The sequence below is a fragment of the Danio rerio genome, chromosome 24, assembly GCF_052040795.2.
Source record: "Danio rerio strain M-AB ecotype USA chromosome 24, GRCz13ab, whole genome shotgun sequence".
Lineage (NCBI taxonomy): Eukaryota > Metazoa > Chordata > Actinopteri > Cypriniformes > Danionidae > Danio > Danio rerio.
Genome location: NC_141044.1, coordinates 41,109,807 through 41,135,000, shown reverse-complemented (window position 1 = coordinate 41,135,000; position 25,194 = coordinate 41,109,807). Strand labels below are relative to the sequence as shown.

Sequence of the window (25,194 nt, the reverse complement as noted above, 5' to 3'; positions counted from 1 at the left end):
AAGTATGCACGGGCTGGTATAAGACCAAGAACACGGTTTTGTGATCACTGCTCTAACTGTCTGGGTGATCAACTTTTTTTGCCTAATTGAACTCAATATATTTTATTTTAATAAACATTTGAAATATTTTGCAATGGTAAGCTTCTCAGAAAGTCATTATTTCAGTGTATATACTAGTAATGCACTGCAAAAAAATATTGAGTTCCACATAATAAAATAAATAAATAAAGTAAAATAAATATGGGGCGAGGCAGTGGCGCAGTGGGTAGTGCTGTCGCCTCACAGCAAGAAGGTCGCTGGTTCGAACCTCGGCTCAGTTGGCGTTTCTGTGTGGAGTTTGCATGTTCTCCCTGCCTTCGCGTGGGTTTCCTCCGGGTGCTCCGGTTTCCCCCACAGTCCAAAGACATGCGGTATAGGTGAATTGGGTAGGCTAAATTGTCTGTAGTGTATGAGTGTGAATGGCATCCGCTGCGTAAAAACTTGCTGGATAAGCTGGCGGTTCATTCCGCTGTGGTGACCCCGGATTAATAAAGGGACTAAGCCGACAAGAAAATGAATAAAATAAATATCAACTGCTTTTTAAATAATTTACATTATGATAGATTTACTTTTAACAGAACACTAAGAAAATGAATTTTGCTGCTTGTAAGGCCAGCCCATTTCACATTTGCATACACATTCTCTCACTGTAAAACCCAAAAAGTTAAGGTAACTCAAACTGTTTGAGAAAACCGATAGCAATAAACCATTTAAGTTCAACAACTAATCCTAATGAGTACTGTGAACTTAATCCATTTGAGTAAATGAAGCAATTTGAGCAGAGTAAACCCAATCAATGGAGAGAACTCAAACCAACTGAGTATTGTAAAAGCCAATAAGTTAAGGCAACTCAAACCGTTTGAGGAAACCAATTGCTACAAACCATTTGAGTTAAAAGCTAATCTACATGAGTACTGTGGACTTACTCCATTAAAGTTGAAGTAATGGGCTATTTAACTAACTCATTACCTTCAACACTCAGATCAAAACTCTGTTCAAATGAGTAGAATTAACTTTCAGTACATGAGTTCACTACACTCATTTCATTTGATAAAGTGGGGGGGGGGGGGGTAGTAGCTTAACTGCTTTATATTTAATCCATTTTGATTGCTTTAATTGATTTGTGATTTGTGTTGGGTCAAAATGAAGGAACTGTGTGGATTACAGCAATTTTACATTGTAGGGTTAAAGACAAATAAAATATTTTGGGGTTTTTTATTATTATTATTTATATTTATTATTATTATTTATAATTAAATCATACTAATATGCTGTATTTGCTAAATATAAACATTTGCAAAGCCTTACTTGAATTAAAAATTGTAAAAATAATTATTTTATTTAACTAAAATAAATTATTTAAATAAATTACCACACTGTAAAAATGAGTTAACTAAATACCTCATTACTTCAACTTAAATGCAGTCCGTTCACAGTACTCATAGTTTTTTTTAACTCAAATGGTTTGTTGCAATCGGTTTTCTCAAAGTTGCCTTAGTTATTTAGGTTTTACAGTCTATATCTATATATAATGGTAAACATATCGGGCTAAATAACTAAATTCTTCCGTCTCTGTTTGAATTAAAAGTGAAAGCTGGAGAGGGGGTGTGTTTCAGGACACGGATTAGATCAACTTTAACAGAGAGGGAGGGGAATACATTTTATGATATTTGTCTGCAATGCAGAATAGTCACTATACTGAAGCTAAATCTGGAGCTTATCTAACAAAATAACTTATGATAACTCCAAAAACGAGTACACATGTTATAGAAAAATATTAAATACTAAATTTCAAAAGAGGAAAAATCAAGAGAAGCAAAAAAAAAATTTGGAAAAATTTTGTTGAAATTTTGTAGGTTAATATTTTTTTAATTTAATTGTATTATCTTTCAATTTCTACATATGTTTGGTGACTAAAATATTATTTTAATAAATATATCTGTTAAATAAATCTGTTTTGTTTAAATTCACCAAAATACATTGCCCACATTCACTGAGAAATGGAGAAAAATATTCAATTTCAAAATGGGATACACTCGATTATACTGCGCTCTGTATATATAAACCTAGTTAACAAAACCTTGACTTTTCCATACCATTTTAATCCTTGAAACCGGTTGTCAATCCATGCCTAATATGCAACCATTTACATTATGCTGAGTGAGAGACAGTTTAATGTTTAGGTAACACTTTATTTTGATGGTTCATTTAAGTATTAGTATATTGTCTGCTTAATATCTGCTGATACTTCAACAGACATTTAACTGACTATAAGAAACTTGCAAGTACATGTCAACTAGCGCTAACCCTAACAGTCTACTTACAATCTAATGAGCATATAGATGCAATTTAACTTAAATTAAAAAACGGATCATCAAAATAAAGCATGACCTATGTTTTTAGTTATTTCTGCCTCAGTTATATGTTATATTCTGTGCCCGTTTAGGAGAATGCATGAGTTCTGCTTTATTTTGAAGGCTTTATACTGAAGCCTTAAACTGTGAGGTCATGCATCTGTCCTCCCTGGCCTTTCAGCATATCGCATTTCAAACCACACATACAGATTAAAGCTGAACCCTTTCACTTAAGCTCATTACATCTCATAGCACTTACTTGGAATGACAGTATGGAGTGTGTTGAGAAATTAACTGAAGGACTGATGAAATGACCCCACAAATAGTTGCAAATTACTAATGATAGTGCATATGCACAGTAAATATGCTGAGTTCCACACAATTCCTTCATGTTGTCCCAAAACAAATAGATTAACTGAATTTAAATAAGTAGTTTGAACAAGCAGCAAAAGTCATTTTTAAGTGTATGGACTAGTCATGCACAGTAAAAAAATGCAGGGTTGCACATAATGCCTTATTGTAGTCCCAAAACTAATGTATTAAGTCAACTTGATAATTTCTTAAGTTAAGGTAAGTGGATTGAAGATAAATGAAGTTCAATCCACTTAAATCTGTAAAGAATTGTTTTCACACACACTCAAAAAAAAATGTCTTTTGCTGCTGGATCAAACTACTTGAGAATTGTGTTGTTTCAGCTCATTTTGATTTCAGGTGTAGTATGTAAGTTTGACACCCAGTGGTTGAACTAGGTATTGCATTCCTGGATCAAAACACATGCAAGCACAGGTTGCCAGACTGATGACTAACACCGAGACTGTCGGGCAGCTGATTTAAATCGTGTTCTAAATAAAGCAACGGCAAGCGACAGAAGGAATATTTTCGTATTAAAAAAGGAGTTTTTGTTCTAAACAACACCTCGAATTGATATTTTAGAAATGGCTTCTTTTTCTTGCAGCTGAACACCAGAAAACTGATAATAATCACCTTAGATACACCTCATGTGCTTTATTCAGTGTTGTTTGCTAATATTGTGAGTTTAAATGACATTTCACATGATATTTATTACCATACTACTGAAAGCAGCAGCAGATAGTTCACAGTTCAAACAGCCCAATTGCTCATCTCACTGCATATCTTGTCCTTGTCATGAAGCGTGTTGTTAGGTCACGGGGTTACAATGTAACCTGCTCACCTAATGTTTACATTCATGATATTTATGTTATTTGCTAATTAATAACCTCATGTGGAACTCTGACTCTTCAGCTCCTTTCGGAGTCTGCTACTGTCCACCAGAGGTCACATTTCGGTCACAGACATAAACTTTAAGAGCCTTTCTGACTTAATGAATGAAATACGCTGTTTTCCATCAAGGCAACCCGGGCTGCTGAAATATAATTGTCTCAACTGGCATTGGGCGGGTTAAAGAGACCAAAACAAAGACGTCCAAAGTAAAACTCTTGATTTTTGCAATATGCAAGGTTCATTTAACTTGTTAGAATTTTATTAGATTGTTAGCTTTCCATTTTTTAAGTATTGTAAGTATCTATTTTCTATTTCGAAGTTATTTGTTCATTTCTTTTCTCATTTAAGGATGTACTTAAAATAAGATATTTCCAAATTGATTTGACATTTTATTTCAATACTAATATATATGCATATAACTCTACATTTAATATACAGTTGAAGTCATTATTATTAGCCCTCCTGTATACTTTTTTTCCCCAATTTCTGCTTAATGGAAAGAACACTTTTCTAAACATAATAGTTTTAATAACTCATTTTGAATAACTGACTTCTTTTATCTTTGCCATGATGACAGCACATAATATCTGACTATGTTTTTAAAGATACTAGTATACAGTAGAGGTCTGCATTCCTGCAGCTGTACCGCGGGAGCCGCGGGACTCGACCAGATTTCTGCAGCGTGAGAATACATTTCTGAATAAAGCGCTGGAGCGGTCGGTAACTGGTGTAATTTTGGACGAGAGCAGGCGGTCTAACAATATCGCTTCCGACTCTCGAACGAGCGAGCGAGCACACGTATGTATGTGTTGGAATGAGACAGCGTGATCCTGCGTTTAGCATGTTTGTTGCTGTGGTTTGGGGGGGGGGGGGGTCAGGGGCAGGCAGCGGGACAACAAATGCTGAACATAAGAGGGAGTGATCAGGTTCGGGCTAAAACTTGGAGGGAGCAGGATTCAAAATTAGCGCAGATCTCTTATACAGGTTAAAGTGACATTTAAAGGCTTAACTAGGTTATTTAGGGGAGTCATTGTATAACAGTGGTTTGATCTATAGGCAATGCAAAACAAATATAGCTTAAGGGGGCTAATAATATTGACCTTAAAATGTATTTAAAAATGTAAAAACTGTTTTAATTTTAGCCGAAATAAATAAGACTTTCTTTAGAAAAAAAATTATATTATAGGAAATACTGTGAAAAATTCTTTGCTTTATTAAACATCATTTGAGAAACATAAAAAAAAAAAATTTAAATGGGGGGAAAATAATTCTGGCTTCAACTGTATATTAATGAGGCCCACCCCCAGGTTTATATATATATATATATATATATATATATATATATATATATATATATATATATATATATATATATATATATATATATATATATATATATATATATATATATATGTATGTATGTATGTATGTATATATATATATATATATATATATATATATATATATATATATATAAACCTGGGGGTGGGCCTCATTAATATACAGTTGAAGCCAGAATTATTTTCCCCCCATTTAATTTTTTTTTATGTTTCTCAAATGATGTTTAATAAAGCAAAGAATTTTTCACAGTATTTCCTATAATATAATTTTTTTTCTGAAGAAAGTCTTATTTTTTTAGGCTAAAATTAAAACAGTTTTTACATTTTTTAATACATTTTAAGGTCAATATTATTAGCCCCCTTAAGCTATATTTATTTTTAGTTATTAATATATAACTTAAGCATACTTATTTTTTATTCATTTATTAATTTTAGGTTTGCTTTGCGTTAAATTTTGTTTTTTGGAATGGTTACAAAAATAAATATGAATCAATTTTTTTGTGATGAAGACAAGAACGGGGAGATGAACTAAAAATAATAATTGTTTTCTTTTTTTTTGTTTTTGGTTGAATTAATCTTTCTATAAGTGTACTTTCTTAATATTATTATTTTTTATTAACAAAGCATACAGACTGAAATATTTTAAATCAACTACCCCTATGCCTCTCCGCTGTGGTCTCTTTAAACTGAGGTATCCAATGAATAGAAGTTAACAGAAAAACAAAAACAAAAGTACAGTATCAAGAATGACGGATCAATAGAAAGCAAAATAAGGCAATCACTCTGGGTCCTAATCATTGATTTGTGCAATAAACAGAGATTTTGTCGGCAGCTGTAGTGCAGATCTTTAATGTACACATTTGTACCAAGTTCACTTGAGCCCTATGCGTACTTTAATTTACGATCAATGTGAACTGAGCTATTGATACAGCATAACATTGTATCGTTGTTCAACAAAATGTCTTAAAGACTTGTTAGTTTTTCTGGATGTGATTCATTACCGTGTGTCATACGAGACAATCTGCAATTCCAATTTGATCTAAATGTAAAATCTAATAATATTTCGCAATCCGTTGGTGTACCTTCTTGACCCAGAACACCACCCTGGTCCATTAATCCCAAGCTAATAACTCCTGGCTGACAGCAGTAACACAGTGTTCACATCAGAACTTCACATCTACTGTTTATGGTTTATATTTTACCATTAAGCATAAACACCTTACTAATAACTCTGCCTCCACCCAACACCGATGCCTATATGGGTTTCAGAGGGACTGATACTCAACACAGTGTACTACACGCTGGATTTAGCACATTAGTACGGTAATCTCCCAGTATTAGCACAATTCCACACGAGCGCATAAATGGCGGCTCCCCGTAGACGGGTTAAAACCTCCATCCATCACCTGAGCGATTCAGATTGTGTTAGAAATGCGTCTGGTCACACTTTACTAAATCAGCGAATGCGTGAGTCAGATAATGCACCCATCGCGTCATGAAATGGAAAACCGAGAGTGCCGTCTATATTTGTGCGTGCAGACGAAAGATGTGGCTAAAGGTCAGTTTCCAGGTTTGAGACTGAATTTGTCAGCATTGTGTCTCTGAGCAAAGCACTTGATCCCGAGTCACACTGAAGAGATGTAATACATCTCCTGGATCACAATTGAGGATCACATATGGTGTGAAAAATGAACCACTGGGCCACCTTTTTATTTTACACCTTTTTAATAGTTACACCTTTTAAAATGTTTGTTTTTATTATGTTTATTATATTCTCATGTTTTTTTATTATAGTAATTTAACAGTTGTTTTCAGTACTTAATTAATTTTAAGGTATAACAACTCACAAGTACAAGTAATTCTTAAGTTTATCAAAAGATGAACTTTTTATTTAGTGTATTTAGGCTGTTATGCATTTGTCATTATGCAAAGATATGCATTAGTCAGACTTTTGTATTATCAAATAGCATCTATATTTATTAATATTAAGATACAACATTTTTCGTTGCACAGTTTGGGTTTGAGAGCATGTTGTATATAGCATACTCTAAAAATGATTGACTGTCATATAACCTTATGTTGGGTCAAATATGGACAAAGAAATAGCTGCTTTAAAAAAAATAATTACAATGATTAATTTTAATTGATCTAAAATTTTACCATAATTTATTATGCACTAAAACCCAATGCTGGGTCACATCCAGGCAAACCCGACCGTTGGATTAGAAAGTGTCATTTTAATTTAATAGAAACAAATAACATTAACAAACCAATTTTTTTTTGAGTGTATGTGTATGTAAAATGATGGGTTGTCATAACCCAATGTTGGGTCAAATGTAGCCAAACTCAAATGCTGAGAAAATTGGCATTTATTTGAAAGAGAAAAAAAAAACACAATCAATTGTGTATAACTGATCTAAACATTTTACCATAATTTATTTTGTGCTTTTAAAAATGTTGGGTTGTCAAAACCGAATGTTGGGTAAGACATAGGTAAACCCAATCGCTGGGTTAAAAAGTGTTATTTAAATTAAATCGAAAAAATAACCCAATACTGGGTTTGGTAATTTTTGACTCAATGTTGGGTCATGACAACCCAGAATTTTTTAGAGTGTATGGATTTTAAAAATGATGGGTTGCCAAAACCCAATGTTGAGTCAAATATAGCCAAACCCAATAGCTGAGTTAAAAAGAGACATATATAAAAAAAAATGTAAAAATCAATTGTGTATAACTGATCTAAACATTCCACCATAATTTACTTTGTGCTTTTAAAAATGTTGGGTTGTCAAAACCCAATGTTGGGTCAGATATAGACAAACCCAGTCGCTGGGTTTAAATGTGTTATTTAAATTAAATCGAAAAATGGATTTGGCCATTTTTGACTCAATGCTGAGTTATGACAATGCAGAATGTTTTAGAGTGTATGCATTTTAAAATGATGGGTTGCCATTACACAACCCATAAAATTGCTAAGTTAAAAAAGTAATATATTTTCTATCTAAACATCTTTCTATATTTTCGATCTGAACATTTTACCATAATTTACTACTATGCGCTTTAAAAATGCTGGATTGTCAAATATTGGTAAACATAATCATGGTGTTAAAAAATGTATTTAAATTAAATTATATATATATATATATATATATATATATATATATATATATATATATATATATATATATATATATATATATATATATATATATATATATATATATATATATATATATATATATAGACTGAATGTTGGGTCATGACAACCCAGAATTTTTTAGAGTGTATGGATTTTTAAAAATGATGGGTTGTCATAACCCAACTTGGGGGCAAATATGGCTAAACCTAATTGCCAAGTCAAAAAGTGTAATTTATTTGAAACAAATGAGTCACAAACAATTGTGTATAACTGATCTAAACATTATACCATAATTTACTATGCACTTTTAACAAAATTCTGGGTTGTCGAAACCTAACGTTGAGTCAGATCAGATATAGGCAAACTGGGTTAAAAACCCATTATTCAAATTAAATTGAAAAAAGTATTCATCCTAACATTGAGTTTGGCCATATTTGACTCAATATCAGGTCATGACAACCCAGAATTCTTTTAGAAAAGATTAGTTGTCACAACTCAACTTTTTGAGACAAAAAGTTTCATTTCTTTGAAGCTAATGAATCAAAATCAATTGTGTACAGTATAACTGATCTAAAAGTGTTAGCATAAATTACTATGCGCTTTAAAACATTCCGCTTGGTCCAATTCCAAGGTTGGGTCAGATATAGGCAAAGCCAATTGCTAGATTAATATATATATATATATATATAATTTTTTTTTTAAATAAAATTTTACCCATTTTCAACCAATCGCTGAGTTAAAAAGAGTAATTAAAATTCAATTGGAAAAAAAAAATTGCTCAAAATTGGGTTTGATCATTTTTAATTCAAAGTCGGGTCATGATAACCCAAACTTTTGTTTGTATGTGTTTTTAAAAAAAAGATCAGTTGTCATAATCCAACTTTGGGTCAAATATGGCCAAACTCAATCGTGGAGTTAAAGAGTGTATATTCTTTTGAAGGAATTCATTGTTTATAAGCGATCTAAAATGTTACCATAATTTACTATGCAAAGAAAATGCTTGAAATCAAATGTTGGTAAAATATAGACAAAACCAACTATGGCTTATGACAACTGAGCATTTTTAGAGCACAAGATCAATTATACGTACTTTCTTCCCTGTTTAAAAGCGTACGACCTTATTAACTCTGGTATGCTGATGATGCAGTATTTTATTGTTTTTTACTGCTGTCTATTAGAAGTTCCTGGTTATGTTGTGAACTTCTGACCTGTTTTGACCTGTTGTCGGAAATACAACGTTCTGGCAGCTGCAGAGTTAATAAATTACAGGATAGATACAGTATCTCAGCTGTTCTTAGGTTTCAAAGAAGTGTGAAGTGTGTGTGTGTGCATGTGTTTATTTGTATTTTCTTAGTCTTAATAAAAGTATAAAGCAACTCAGACCATTTTGCAATTGAAAAAGCTGACATGTTTACAACTCTCTAAAGCCGAAAAACAAATCAGACCATTAAACAGCCTGATATTTCATCTCTTATTTTAATGTGTTTTAATGTCAGCAAACAGCACTGAATCAGCTCTCCAGTGTGTTCTTTCACTGTAGTAAAGTCTCTGAAACTGAAGGGGCGATTATCAGCATATGATGGTATTTTTAGAGCCCGTCTCTCCCCTAGGGCTTGTGTGGCATTACCATATCGGACGACAGCATCTGGAAGAATCCTTATAAGAGCGTGACGAGTGTAAATCAACGCTCCCGACAGGCTGCTGATCGGATTTACTGCCGTCGGGATGCGTTCATTCAAAAGGTGGGGTGAGGTAACAGTGGTTAACTCAGAAATAAACCACTCTGAGAAACGGATTTGACATGGGAAAAGATGACGTGATTTTTTCCACTGCTATCCTGTCTGCCATGTACAGTCATAACACCTTTCTCAATTAACAGTCGACTTCCTTTATTTTTGCTTTGTTTGGTTGCTCGGTAAAAATGTGGTCTAATAAAACTGTGATTTACAGACTGGATAAGTGAGGTCAAAATAGAAATGGCAAAGGTCGGTGGGAGATATTTATATCTTACTCTGGAGTGTCAAAGAGGAGAAGAGGCCGGATCCTGAAAACGTCCGTCAGAATCTGTTTAGGTTTGGTGGCATATGATATACGTTCTAATCTGTCGTGGCTGTAGCGAAGGTCTCGAGGGTCACGCTTTTATTAGTATCGCAACTGTTAATTGGATCCCAGCAGGGACGTATACACTGGCTCCAAAATCAAATAGCGCAGAGAAAATGTGGCTGGGGTTTCAGATGGTGCGTAGGTGTTGGCTTTGTTGTTCAAATTTCTCAGCATTATTTTGACCAGTGTTTGGCAGTGAAATTTCTAAGTGTTCAGGGAATTACTCAAGATTACTTGAGAGAACTCATTTAATACACTCATTCATTTCTCTTCGGTTTATTCCCTCTTATTTATCAGGGGTCGCCACTGCGGAATGAACCACCAACTATCACGACATACGTTTTATGCCACGGACGCCCTTCCAGCCGCAACCCAGTACTGGGAAACACCCATTTACTCTCACATTCACACACACACTCATACACTACGGCTGATTTTGTTTACCCAACTCCCCAATATCGCATGTGTTTGGACTGTGGGGGAAACTGGAGCACCCGGAGGAAACCCACGCCAACACGGGGAGAACATGACCTTAATTAAGTTAAATACCTCATTTACTGTGCTAAAAAAACGTTAGGTTTTCATAACCCATTGGGTCAATTATAGGCAAATGCAATTGCTGAGTTAAAAAGTGTAATGTATTGAAACAAATGAATCACAATTGATGGTGTACAACTGATCTATTATGTTACAATAATTTATTATGAGCTCTAAAGAAATGTTAGGTTGTCATAACCCAACATTGGGTCAATTAGGGACAAACCAAATCGATTGGTTAACAAAATGTCATTTAATTTTTTTTTTTTTTTTAATTTACCCAACGTTGGGTTTGCCTGTATTTGATTTAACGTTGGAGTATGACAACCCATCATTTTTTAGGATGTATATAGAATAAATAATGGATTGTTATAACCCAACATTGGGTCAAATATGAACAAATACAACTGCTGAGTTAAAAAGTGTCGAAACAAATGACCTACAATTGATGGTGTACAATCTAATCTAATTAATCTAATTGGTGGTGATCTAATGTGTCACCATAATTCACTATCTGCTCTAAAAAATGTTTGGTTGTCCTATAAACCAACTTTGGGTTAAATATGAACAAAGCCAATAAATGGGTTACAAAGTGTGATTTAAATTCAGGTAAAAAAAATACCGAACCCAACATTGAGTTTGGCCATATTTGATTGGACTTTTTTTAGAGTGTATGCATTTAAAAAAAGATGGGTTGTCATAAATCAACATTGGGTCAAATATGGAAAAACCCAATTCCTGTGTTAAAAAGACTCATTTGTTTGAAAAAAATAAATCACAATTGAAGATGTATCTAAATTTTACCATAATAAACTATGTGCTCTAAAAATGCTGGGTAATATATGGACCAACCCAATCAATGGGTTAAAAAGTGTCATTTAAATTCAACTGAAAATAATTAACCCACGTTTGCCCATTTTTGATTCAACATCACAACCCATAATTTTTAGTGTATGTGTTTTAAGAAATATCATCATAAAAAATATCAATAAGTCATAACCCTACATTGGGTCAAATATGAACAAATACTGCAGAGTTAAAAAGTGTAATTTATTTGAAATGTATTTATTTATTTAATATGTTTACTATGCACTAATGATGGGTCAAATATGGACAAACCCAATCAATTGGATAAGAAGTTTCACTTAAATTCAGTTGAAAACAATTAACCCAGAGTTGGGTTTGCCCATACTTTAATTCAATGTCAGGGTGTGACAACCAATGTTTTAGAATGTATGTGTTTTAAAAAATAATGGGTTGTCATGATCCAAAATTGGGTCAAATATGAACAAACACAACTACTAAGTTAAAAAGTGTAATTTATTTAAAACAAATTATTCACAAGTGATGGAGTACAATTGATCTAATAAGTTTACTATGCGCTCTAAAAATAGTTGGGTTGTCATACCTCAACATTGAGTCAAATGTAGACAAACCCAACCAAATGTTAAAAAAGTGTCATTTAAATTTGATTAAAAAAAATTAACCCAACATTGGGTTTATCCATATCTTATTCAACATCAGGTTATGTCAGCCCTGAACTATTTTGATTGCATGTGCGTTTTAAAACGTAACTCAAACATTGGCTCAAATATAGACAAACCCAATCTCTCAAAAGTGTCATTTATGTGAAACAAATGAATCACAATTAATGGTGTATAGTTCATCTTAAATGTTACCATAATTTACTGTGTGCTCTAAAAGCGGATAGTAAATTATGTTATAATCTAAGATCAATTATAAACTCTTGCCTGTTTAAAAGACTGTTTAGAAGACAATTATGCCGTATTTTATCCTGTTTTACTGCACTCTATTAGAAACCTAAACCCTAATTCCCCTTTGTGTGTGAACTGTCCCTTTAAGTGTCAATGCTGTAGGATAACACATTTAATGGAGACATTATCAGGCCTGTGTTGGTGGGAAAACTTTACAAGCTGTAGGTCAGTGTGGAATTGTGTTAAGACCAGGAGAAAACCACATTCATCTGTGCGGTTCTCACACTGTCAGGGGGGTTTCTCGGCTTACAGACTCTGCAGTGCTACGGTTAAAAGACAAGCTACTCTGACAGGAGGAAGAAACATGTTTCACAACCGTATACCTGCAAAGCACAAATCACAGACCTGACAGAGCATAAGCTTTTACGAGTGTGTCACCACAGCTTTACTGAACTGTTAATGGAAAGATCTATATAGCTGTCTGTCAACCTATCTGTCTGTCTGTCTGTCTGTCTTAAATAGGCCAGTCTGTTGCTCTATCAATCTATGCATCTATTTATATTGGTCTGTCTGTCTATCTGTCTGTTTTTATTTTTTATCTATCCATCCATCTATCCATCCGTCTATCTATCTATCTATCTATCTATCTATCTATCTATCTATCTATCTATCTATCTATCTATCCGTCCGTTCATGTATCTGTCTGTCTGTCTATCTGTCTATCTATCTATCTATCCGTCCATCCATGTATCTGTCTGTCTGTCTGTCTGTCTGTCTGTCTGTCTGTCTGTCTGTCTATCTATCTATCTATCCGTCCGTTCATCCATGTAACTGTCTGTCTGTCTGTCTGTCTGTCTGTCTGTCTGTCTGTCTGTCTATCTATCTATCTATCCGTCCGTCCATCCATGTATCTGTCTGCCTGTCTATCTGTCTAATTATCTATCTATCTATCTATCTATCTATCTATCTATCTATCTATCTATCTATCTATCTATCTATCTATCTATCTATCTATCTATCTATCTATCTATCTATCCGTCCATCCATGTATCTGTCTGTCTGTCTGTCTGTCTGTCTGTCTGTCTGTCTGTCTGTCTGTCTGTCTATCTATCTATCTATCTATCTATCTATCTGTCCGTCCGTCCATCCATGTATCTGTCTGCCTGTCTATCTGTCTAATTATCTATCTATCTATCTATCTATCTATCTATCTATCTATCTATCTATCTATCTATCTATCTATCTATCTATCTATCTATCTATCTATCTATCTATCTATCTATCTATCTATCTATCTATCTCTCTATCTATCTATCTATCTATCTATCTATCTATCTATCTATCTATCTATCTATCTATCTATCTATCTATCTATCTATCTATCTATCAAGGCATTCTGTATTCTGTGTGTGTGTGTGTGTGTGTGTGTGTGTGTGTGTGTGTGTGTGTGTGTGTGTGTGTGCGTGTGTGTGTGTGTGTGTGCGTGTGCGTGTGTGTGTGTGCTTCAGCTTTCCACTGCCAGCACTGAACTGGAAGGTTTTAATTTTACCATCTGTGCAACTTTATCTTTCTGCCCTGACACATCTGCTCCGCTCTTTCTCTTCACACTGACCCCTTGCTTATTCTTGAACGACCTCCTCCTACTCCTCCTCGGTTTTCATCCTTTCTATTGCTCCCTTCTACTGTTAATTTAAGCAGCTTCCCTGCGCATGCGTTTTAGAGACCTCAAACAGCTTCCAAACTAAAGTATCTGCATGGAATTATTGGGAACAAATAATAATAATAGCAGTGAAAATGTATCTTATAATGCAAATCACACTAATTAAGTCATATATCAAAGAAATCAAAAACTTCAAAAAATAAAATTGGCAAATCTGAGTTTTCATAAAAAAAAAAAAAATATATATATATATATATATATATATATATATATATATATATATATATATATATATATATATATATATGCATACAGTATATATATATGCATACAGTATATATATATATATATATATATATATATATATATATATATATATATATATATATATATATATATATATATATATATATATATATATAATTACAACATTCAGGAATAATAATGCAAAAAAATCAACACAATAAACAAGTCATTTTGAGCTGCTATGCATACATTTTCTGATTTCACCAATAGTGCAACTAAATAAATCACCGAATAAAGAAAAAAAATAACATAAATATTCAAATGCCAGTGTTGAATATAGGCTATATTAATATAATTGTGTATTTACTCTAATTAAATAAGAACTATTAAAAGGAGGCTCTTATTAAGCCCTGTTTTAAATACTGATTTATTGAAAAACTAAAATAAAGCAAACTACAAAAATAAACAAATCCTGCTGATGTGCATCATTTTTTGTAAAGTCTTTCAGATTATACAATTAATGATATTAAAGCTGAACTAAATCTGCAACTCAATAAATAACAAATCTACTATAAAACCTAAAAACCCAGAGAAGAGTTTGATTAGGACTGAAGGAAATGGAGAAATGTACCTTCTGTGGGCTCAGGCATGGCTGCGTCTTGCTTGTCTTGCTTCGACTGACAGCTTGTGTCACTTTTTTTTTGCTTTTTATTTCACAGTCCCTCTGTTATTCAAAGCGTCCGGGGAACTCAAATTACCCACCAAGCAAGGAGTGAGTGGGAAGGAGCGAGACAAACCAGGGGGAGAGAAGAGAGAAGGACTGACACTTGAAACCCCTCTTGGATTCTCCAAGTTGAACAACAAAGTTTTAAGGGATGGAGTAAGAGAGAGACACGGAGGGCAGAGTGTTTGCTGACAGACGTGTTAAGGTGTTGTTATTTTACAGAGAGTTTTACAGGAGCTAAACAAAATGCCACTCTTTTCAACACCCGGACTCATAAGCGGACTTATATGTCTTGCAATTGCTTTAGTTTTCTTCATTTTCTGCGACGATGCTGTACACTGTGGAAAAACTCAACCGATTTGTTTCGGGACAACATGAAGGAATTAAGTTAGCTGGTTAGTTTTTACAACCTTAAGTGGATTGAATATGAAGCAATTAAGCTGTCCCAAAAAATAAACTCAATATCATTCATTTTCTTGTCGGCTTAGTCCCTTTATTAATCCAGGGCTGCCACAGCGGAATGAACCGCCAACTTATCCAGCAAGTTTTTACGCAGCAGATGCCCTTCCAGCTGCAACCCATCTCTGGGAAACATTCACATACACACTCATTTACTACGGACAATTTAGCCTACCCAATCCACCTGTACCGCATGTCTTTGGACTGTGGGGGAAACCAGAGCACCCTGAGGAAACCCACGCGAACGCAGGGAGAACATGCAAACTCCACACAGAAACCCCAACTGAGCCTAGGCTCAAACTAGCGACCCAGCAACCTTCTTGCTGTGAGGCGAACGTGCCACCCACTGCGCTGCCCATTAACTCAATAATGGTCTTGTTTTATTTTAAATAACCATTTTGAATAAGCAGCAAACATCATGTTTTTGAGTGTAGGGTGATTGGTCCTCGAAATTTTTATACAGTACACTCAAAATGACTTTTGCAACCCTGGTTCATTCTGAAAACGTACCCCTATCTGCATTTCTGGAGAGCACCGAAGGAGGAGGTACACTTTTTTTTTGTAGTTTTTGTTTTCACAAATCCACCACAGGCCGCTGTGTGCACTTTTTGAAATCTCAAAATTTCTCGCGAGTGCCATTTGCGCCTGCACTTGTCACATAAAGGCGCTATCAACTGACTGACTAAGCGATCGACTGACTCACCCTCCTCCTTCTCTAAGCCCAACCGATAGTGTTTTTGAAAGCACAGATTGACTCGCCAAGGCCTAATTTGTGCCAGAACAAGCTGGATCCGGAACCTCTGAAAACTGATCCAGCACCTCATTTTACCAGTGCCCTTCCTCACCTGCCCTTTACCCAGATCTGTTCTGGGACCTCGCAATTCACAAATTAGGCATTGAACCAGCCAACCTACTACCTGAACCAACCAACCAACAGTTTTAAAAAGCAACCAACAGTTTTAAAAAGCAATCCAGAAAAAGAAAAGCCCCGTGCCTGATTTTTACCACATTTTCAGATTTTACCACATACTCACCCTGTTATACACTATGCTTATTTTATTTTTTGGATTCTGTTTTTGTTTACCTGCTTTCTGGAACCATTCTTGATCGAACTCGAACCCTATTGTCACAGTTAGCTCTTCTCTGCATCTCAAGTCCACTGACGTATGTGCTGAGCCAGCGGGAAAGCTGTCCATACAGATGTAAGTGGTCAGCTGGTAAACGTAAAAAGGAACATCATCATACCTCCCCATAGCATTGGTTTGGTTTTTTGCCGCTTGTTCAAACTACTTCATTAAAATGAGTTGAAAAAACAACATTCTTCAGTTTTTGTTGGACTTTATTGTTATATGTTCAGTTTACTTAAACTAGTAAATTTGTTAACTTAATCGATTTGCATGGAAGCCAGTATTTTTTTTTTTACAGTGCATTAAAAAAGTATATATAATAAATAATGTATTTATAAGTAAAGCTTTTAAATAAATGTTACAAACATTTATATTGTATGCTTAACTGCTTTTTAAATTATTTACATTATCATATTTACATTTAATAGTAGGGGTAATTTTTTTATATTTTATGTATTTTTTGTTTTAAATATAACTCTATATAATTAAATCATATTATTATGCTGTATATATCTGTATATGTTTGCAATGCATTATTTAAATTTAAATTCATTACTAGGTGTGTATATATATATATATATATATATATATATATATATATATATATATATATATATATATATATATATATATATGTATATATATATATATATATATATACATATGTGTGTGTGTGTGTGTGTGTGTGTGTGTGTAAGATGAAGGTAAAAATTTTGATGTATTTCAAATTTATTTATGTATTTTTTTTAAATGTTTGAAATCTGCCTCAACATATATATACGAAAAATTACACATGTAGACATATTTATAGGCTAATCTATATTATATTGATGAAATGTTTAACCAAAAGACTAGGCATATTGGTTAACATCCACACTACATGGCCCCGCAAGAACACTACTTGTTGTCAGACAGGTTTTCTAAACACTCCTCCATCCTCCATGAACTATAAGTATAGTTATAAATTAATATAGTTATATATAAATGAATATATTTAGTATTGAAATTATTGAATACAAGCTATATTTACTGTATATAATCATTTCTTTACTCCAAATTAAATATAAAGTGTAACAGGCTGCCTTAATTGTTTTGAATATACATTTATCAAAACACTAAAACAACATAGCATTTTAAGATATTTTAGAATATAAAATAATATGTGTAGAGTATATATCCAGCATATATTTAAGTCTACAGTTATATTTTTCTTGCTAACTTTTCGAGTCATGAACGTGTGAAGATTCTCTGAGAATCTCAGGTAAGTAAAATCCTAACAGGTAACTACTTATCTCACATGATGGCAACTTTGTTTACTTTACCTATTTCCGCTTTTGAAACGCTGATTCAGCTATTACTTGACACGCTATCTTCCAGTAAGTTGTAAAGCTTCTTTAAATTTACATTCTAGTGTTAATTTTATGCTTTTATTTTGCAGCAAACTACAGCAAACCGCGTCCGACGTCCGCTCCGCGCGCATGAGACGCCAAGCCCCGCCTCCTCAACTGCAGGTGAATCCACGCAGAGATGTGATTGGGTGGTAATGCTGTTCGTCAAAATATACAACGACACGATTGGTCATTCTCGCGTGACAGGAAACTTCTACATGAAACCCAGCAGTAAAAAGTAAATATAAAATAATATATACAAATTTATAATATATACAAAAATTTCAAAAGCCTTTTTATTAAAAAAAAAAAAAAAAAAGTTAGAAAAAGTATTAAAGTAAAACTGCATTTCAGTATGCATTTTTAAGTGCACTTGTATGGAGGACGAAACTTGCAAAAACAATAAATAAATAGATATGCAAATAAATAAATAAAATAGTAAACAAATACACAAATTCCTGCATTATTAAAACAATGAATAAATAAATATGCATAAATATACTTTTGTAGATTTATATATTTATTCATTCATTATATATTTGTGTATTTACTCATAGTTTTATTTATGCAGAAATGTGTGTTTTTAATTCATTTATTTGCCTATTTATTTATTTGTTTGTTTGTTGTTTTGTTTATGCAGGAATTTGTATATTTGTTTATTTGCATATTTATTTATTTGATATTTTATTTATGCTGGAATGTGTATATTTATTTATTTATTTGCATATTTATTTATTTATTGTTTTATTTATGCAGGGATTTGTGTATATATTATTTAGTATATTTGTTTATTTATTTGAATATTTGATAATAGTTTTTGCAGGTTTCGTTTATACCACTTATTCAAACACAAAATAATTATTGTAATTATTGTTTACATTTTCTTAAATTTGGTAAAGGCATACCAAAATTAAATTAATTTATTTTTAAAAGAAATTGAAGCTCTTATTTTCTGGTGTGGATGCACCTGCTGTAATCAGTAATCATGCTGTTTCTATGTAAATGTATTTATTTATCTTCTAATTTTAGTCACTGTTTATTGTCATTATAATAAAAACAGGTATTATAAAAGATATGTTGTTTTTCGTTTCCCCCTTTTTTCTTTCTTGTTACTCGCTATTATCAACTCTTTTTTAAAACAATAAAAAAGTAAAAAATTACAATTATTCAAAAATAATATTTAAGGATTTAAAATAATTAACAGCTCTTTTTGCTTTGGTATTTTTTTGTTTATTTTATCGTACATAGTTAATGATCTATTTCTATTGTAAAGTGAGTAAAATTAGTTTTTTTTTCACTGCCTATTTACATTTATGAATAAAAATTATGAAAAATTTCCATATTTTTCCAGTGATGGGTTGCAGCTGGAAGGGCATCCGCTGCATAAAACATGCGCTGGATAAGTTGACGGTTCATTCCGCTGTGGCGACCCCAGATAAATAAACGGACTAAGCCGAAAAGAAAACGAACGAATGAATGAAAATGCTCCATTTATAATGAGCAATTTAACAATATACCAAATTTTAAAGTCGACTGAATTCTCATTAAAAAAAAAAAACATCTTGAATTCTAATGCGATATTCGTACTTAACAACAACAACAACAAAAAACAACAACAACAAGCTTAACAACAACAACAACAACAACAAAAAAGATCACACCAAAACAATTGTGTATAAATACAATCATAAAATTAAACAATACTTTCTTCATTATCATTAAAGAAAGCACATTTTAAATCAACATCTTTACAAAAATTGGCATTGACCTGTTTCACAGGATAAATATGATGAGCATTTTAAATGATACCTCTCTCATTTTATTTGTTATACAAAAACTTTGGAAATCTGTAAGTCTCCTTTTAGTTGACATCTTGAAATTGTGATCTCCAAAACCCAAAGGCTGAAGAAACACTGACAATCCGGCAAATCATTCTAAGATGATTATTATATATATATTTTTTTTTATATTTATACCTTCCAATTTAAGACTAAAATCCAAATTTGTAATTTGAGCTTTATCATTTTCTAATAATTTCTTAAACTCTGAGGAATAGCATTATTACCATCATATACTGTTTGACAGGTAAATAAAGGAAACATTTTTCTAGAAACTCTAAATAGGTAAGCACATGACCATGACTTTTTAAAAGTTGTGAAACCAGCTAAATATTATTGTAATGTTCCATTTGTTTCTGTTAGGTGAAATAAAAAAATTATATATTAAATTTAAAAAGCATTTTTTTACTTTTATAAAAAATACTTTTTATTACAAAGGGAAAAAAAAAGATATATTTTTTCTATAATAAATCCGACACTGAGATTGAGCTTAATTAAAACTGTCCCGAAATCTGGACATACTGTGTAAGTAAATTATTGTAAATAAAATAAATGCGCATAAAAATGCAAATAAAAAAACTAAATGTCAGATCACTGTGTCCATTTTCAGCAGGTAAACAGGTAATTTAAAGGGCACCTATGGTAAAAAAAATCTACTTTTCAAGCTGTTTGGACAGATCTGTGTGTTGGTATAGTGTATAGACGGTCATACTGGGGTGGATATGAACACACCCAGTCCTTTTTTTTCAATTTAACTACAAAAAAAAAGGGTTGGCCAATTGGAGCTGTTTTCAAATCGATCGCACCATTAAGTAGGTGTGCGATCCCCCCGCCCACCGAATTGATTGACAGCTGCGCGCATTAACATGTTCCGGTAGTCACCTGTATATATCAACAAGACCAGGCAGACATACGCAAAGCAACCGGGAATAAAAGCTCTGTTCTGTTCGCTAGGATCAGCGCGCGCGTTAACTTTGTAACGATATTGTGTGTGACTCATCAATGCAACTTCACAATACTGATTAGTAAAGGTTAGTTCTTACTGTAGTATCTCACAAACGCTACGTGAGATCTTCTTCCTTTAAGTCTGTCTGTTGCCTGACGCAGCTGAGGTAGGAGACATGTAGAAAGAGTAGGCGGGAAAGACTCGTCTTAAAGGCGCAGTACGACAAAACCACCCCCTGCTGGAAATCAGTATAAAACAGCATCTTGTAAAAGGTATAATGAAAGATCTGATGGGTGTTTTGATCTGAAACTTTATATACACATTCTAGAGACGCAAAAGACTTATATTAAATCTGAAAAAAGGGGTAACCTAGGTGCCCTTTAACATCTATTTTTGCATCAGGAGAACACACCTTGTTTTGGAGAAAATAACTTGTGTATACCAAATGAACAGATATTTAGCCTAATTTGGCCATTGCTGCTGAATTCGCTTAATCCCCCACGAGTTTAAAACTCAACTCATATTCCCGAGCTCATGCTGATTTTATTAATAGAGTTCTCATCCCATATCTGGTGTGTGTGAAGTGATCGGTGCTTGTTGAACCTGGACAGCACGTCTGGTGAACAGAAACAATCCGAAAAATCTGCCTCATGATTTGTAAGTAATCCAGTTTACTTTTACACCATCATTAATGACCGCCACCATATATTCAGCTGAAACATGTGACCTGTGATCATTAAAGGGGTGGTTCACGCATAAATCAAAAATCTGCCAACAATATTTGCTCATCCCTGTTCCGAACCAGTTTAAGATTCTTTCCTCTGTTGAGCACAAAAACAGACATTAGCCATGTGTTATGCAAATTTTGAAATAACGTAAAACGTTTAATGGAAGTGACAAATCTGCTGAAAAAAAACAGCTTAAAGTCCCGAAAATTAAAACCATAACATAACTATGTAAGCTCACATTGCTAGTTTTGTGTTGAACAATTCATCTGAACAAATTCATCAAAGCCTTCATTATTACACCCAAAGACTAGCAACTTTGTGTGATTTCCCCTGTTACAAATACCTCTGTAAGTTACAGAACTAGAAGGTAATGCAACAGATTTTGAAAAAAAAAACTGCTTAAAGGAAAAACACTGCACAAAACACACTGTATAAAAAAAAGTCACTGCAAACACTGCATAAAGGGAAAAATGCATAAAAGGACAAACACTGCATAAATGGGGAAAATCACAGCAAAAAAGGGATGAAACAAGGAAAAACACACTGCATAAAAGGGGAAACACTGCAGAAAAGGATCAAACACTGCAAAAATGGGGAAAACACTGCATACAGAGAAAAACAGCATAAAACAGCATAAAAGGAAAATCACTGCACAAAAGGGAAAACACACTGCATAAAAGAATTGCGGTGAATAATGTTACTTTACATGTGTGACTGCGCAAAATTATTTGAATGTGACAGGACCTTGTGGCGCAACGGTAGCGCGTCTGACTCCAGATCAGAAGGTTGCGTGTTCAAATCACGTCGGGGTCAAAGCCTTTATTATTACACCCAAAGATTGGCAACACACTTTATAATGCGGCCAATAGAGAATATTAACTTTGTGTGATTTCCCGTTACAAATACTTCTGTAAGTTACAGAACTAGGAGGTAATGCAGCTGATTTTGAAAAAAACTGCATAAAGAAAAAAAAACAGCATAAAGGAGAAAACTGCATGAAGGGATAAAACACTGCATAAAGAAAAAACACACTGCTTAAGGAAAATTACACTGCATAAAGCAATTGCCACTACGCAAAATTGCTAAGAAGTGGCAGGATCTCCTGGCGCAACAAAAAACACAGCACAAAGGGAAAACACTGCATAAGGGTAAAAATCACTGCATAAAGGAAAAAAATCCATAAAGGAAAAAACACTGCATGAAGGGAAAACACTGCATAAAAGGAAAAAACACTGAATAAATGGGGAAATCACTGCATAAAAGGAAAAAGCACTGCAAAAATGGCGAAAACACTGCATAAGGGAAAAAACACTGCAAAAAGGGAAAAAAAATCCATAAAGGAAAAAGCACTGCATAAAGGGAAAAACACTGCATAAAAGGAAAAAAACACTGAATAAATGGGAAAAACACTGCATAAAAGGAAAAAAACACTGAATAAATGGGGAAAACACTGCATAAGGGAAAAAAACACTGCATAAACGAAAAAAAATCCATAAAGGAAAAAGCACTGCATAAAAGGGAAAACACTGCATAAAAGGAAAAAGCACTGCAAAAATGGCGAAAACACTGCATAAAAGGAAAAAAACACTGAATAAATGGGAAAAAAACTGCATAAAAGGAAAAAAACACTGAATAAATGGGGAAAACACTGCATAAGGGAAAAAAACACTGCGTAAACGGAAAAAAATCCGTAAAGGAAAAAGCACTGCATAAATGGCGAAAACACTGCATAAGGGAAAAAACACTGCAAAAAGGAAAAAAAATCCATAAAGGAAAAAGCACTGCATAAATGGCGAAAACACTGTATAAAAGGAAAAAACACTGTTCATATAATTTTACTTTACTTGTGCCACTGCGCAAAACTGCTTTGCTGTGACAGGACCTCGCGGCGCAACGGTAGCGCGTCTGACTCCAGATCAGAAGGTTGCGTGTTCAAATCACGTCGGGGTCAAAGCCTTCATTATTACACCCAAAGACTAGCAACTTTGTGTGATTTCCCCTGTTACAAACACTTCTGTAAGTTACAGAACTAGGAGGTAATGCAACTGATTTTGAAAAAAAAAACTGCTTAAAGGAAAAACACCACAAAAACACACTGTATAAAAAAATAAAGTCACTGCAAACACTGCATAAAGGGAAAAATGCATAAAAAGACAAACACTGCATAAATGGGGGAAATCACAGCAAAAAAGGGATAAAACAAGGAAAAACACACTGCATAAAAGGGGAAACACTGCAGAAAAGGATTAAACACTGCATAAATGGGGAAAACAGTGCATACAGAGAAAAACAGCATAAAACAGCATAAAAGGAAAATCACTGCACAAAAGGGAAAACACACTGCATAAAAGAATTGCTGTGAATAATGTTACTTTACATGTGTGACTGCGCAAAATTTATGTAATGTGACAGGACCTCGTGGCGCAATGGTAGCGCGTCTGACTCCAGATCAGAAGGTTGCGTGTTCAAATCACGTCGGGGTCAAATCCTTTATTATTACACCCAAAGATTGGCAACACACTTTATAATGCGGCCAATAGAGTGTATTAACTTTGTGTGATTTCCCGTTACAAATACTTCTGTGAGTTACAGAACTACAAGGTAATGCAGCTGATTTTGAAAAAAAACTGCATAAAGAAAAAAATACAGCATAAAGGAGAAAACTGCATGAAGGGATAAAACACTGCATAAAGAAAAAACACACTGCATAAAAGAAAATTACACTGCAAAAAAAAGAAAATCCATAAAGGAAAAAGCACTGCATAAATGGTAAAAACACTACATAAAAGGAAAAAACACTGCATAAATGGGGAAAACACTGCATAAGGGAAAAAACACTGCATAAATGGTAAAAAAACTACATAAAAGGAAAAAACACTGCATAATTGGGGAAAACACTGCATAAGGGAAAAAACACTGCAAAAAGGGAAAAAAATCCATAAAGGAAAAAGCACTGCATAAAGGGGAAAACACTGCATGAAAGGAAAAAAACACTGAATAAATGGGGAAAACACTGCATAAGGGAAAAAGCACTGCAAAAAGGAAAAGAAAATCCATAAAGGAAAAAGCACTGCATAAATGGTAAAAACACTACATAAAAGGAAAAAACACTGCATAAATGGTAAAAACACTACATAAAAGGAAAAAACACTGCATAAATGGTAAAAACACTACATAAAAGGAAAAAACACTGCATAAATGGTAAAAACACTACATAAAAGAAAAAACACTGCATAATTGGGGAAAACCCTGCATAAGGGAAAAAACACTGCAAAAAGGGAAAAAAATCCATAAAGGAAAAAGCACTTCATAAAGGGGAAAACACTGCATAAAAGGGAAAAAACACTGCAAAAATGGCGAAAACACTGCATAAAAGGAAAAAAACACTGAATAAATGGGGAAAACACTGCATAAGGGAAAAAAACACTGCATAAAGGAAAAAACACTGAATAAATGGCGAAAACACTGCATAAGGGAAAAAACACTGCAAAAAGGAAAAAAAATCCTTAAAGGAAAAAGCACTGCATAAATGGCGAAAACACTGCATAAAAGGAAAAAACACTGTTCATATAATTTTACTTTACTTGTGCCACTGCGCGAAACTGCTTT

At 33.5% G+C, this 25,194-nt stretch overlaps 1 protein-coding gene and 3 non-coding genes across 12 annotated transcripts in view; 3 read left to right on the top strand and 1 right to left on the bottom strand.

The window, feature by feature from the left end:
- mybpc2b (myosin binding protein Cb) overlaps positions 1-25,194 on the bottom strand; it is a 360,595-nt gene that overhangs the window by 50,171 nt on the left and 285,230 nt on the right. For 7 of the 9 annotated variants that reach the window (XM_087308606.1, XM_087308601.1, XM_087308599.1 and 4 more), the window contains exon 1: positions 15,007-15,057. The exons of 1 other annotated variant lie outside the window; for it this stretch is intronic. Coding sequence is in view for 4 of the 8 variants with exons in the window: in XM_087308599.1 (XP_087164725.1) it covers positions 15,007-15,025 (19 nt within the window). In the remaining 4 variants the exon portion in view is untranslated. 9 annotated transcript variants of the gene reach the window in all.
- On the top strand, positions 22,327-22,398 carry trnaw-cca (transfer RNA tryptophan (anticodon CCA)). The gene has a single exon. It is a non-coding gene; the product is annotated as a tRNA-Trp (tRNA).
- On the top strand, positions 23,465-23,536 carry trnaw-cca (transfer RNA tryptophan (anticodon CCA)). The gene has a single exon. It is a non-coding gene; the product is annotated as a tRNA-Trp (tRNA).
- trnaw-cca (transfer RNA tryptophan (anticodon CCA)) lies at positions 23,998-24,069 on the top strand. The gene has a single exon. It is a non-coding gene; the product is annotated as a tRNA-Trp (tRNA).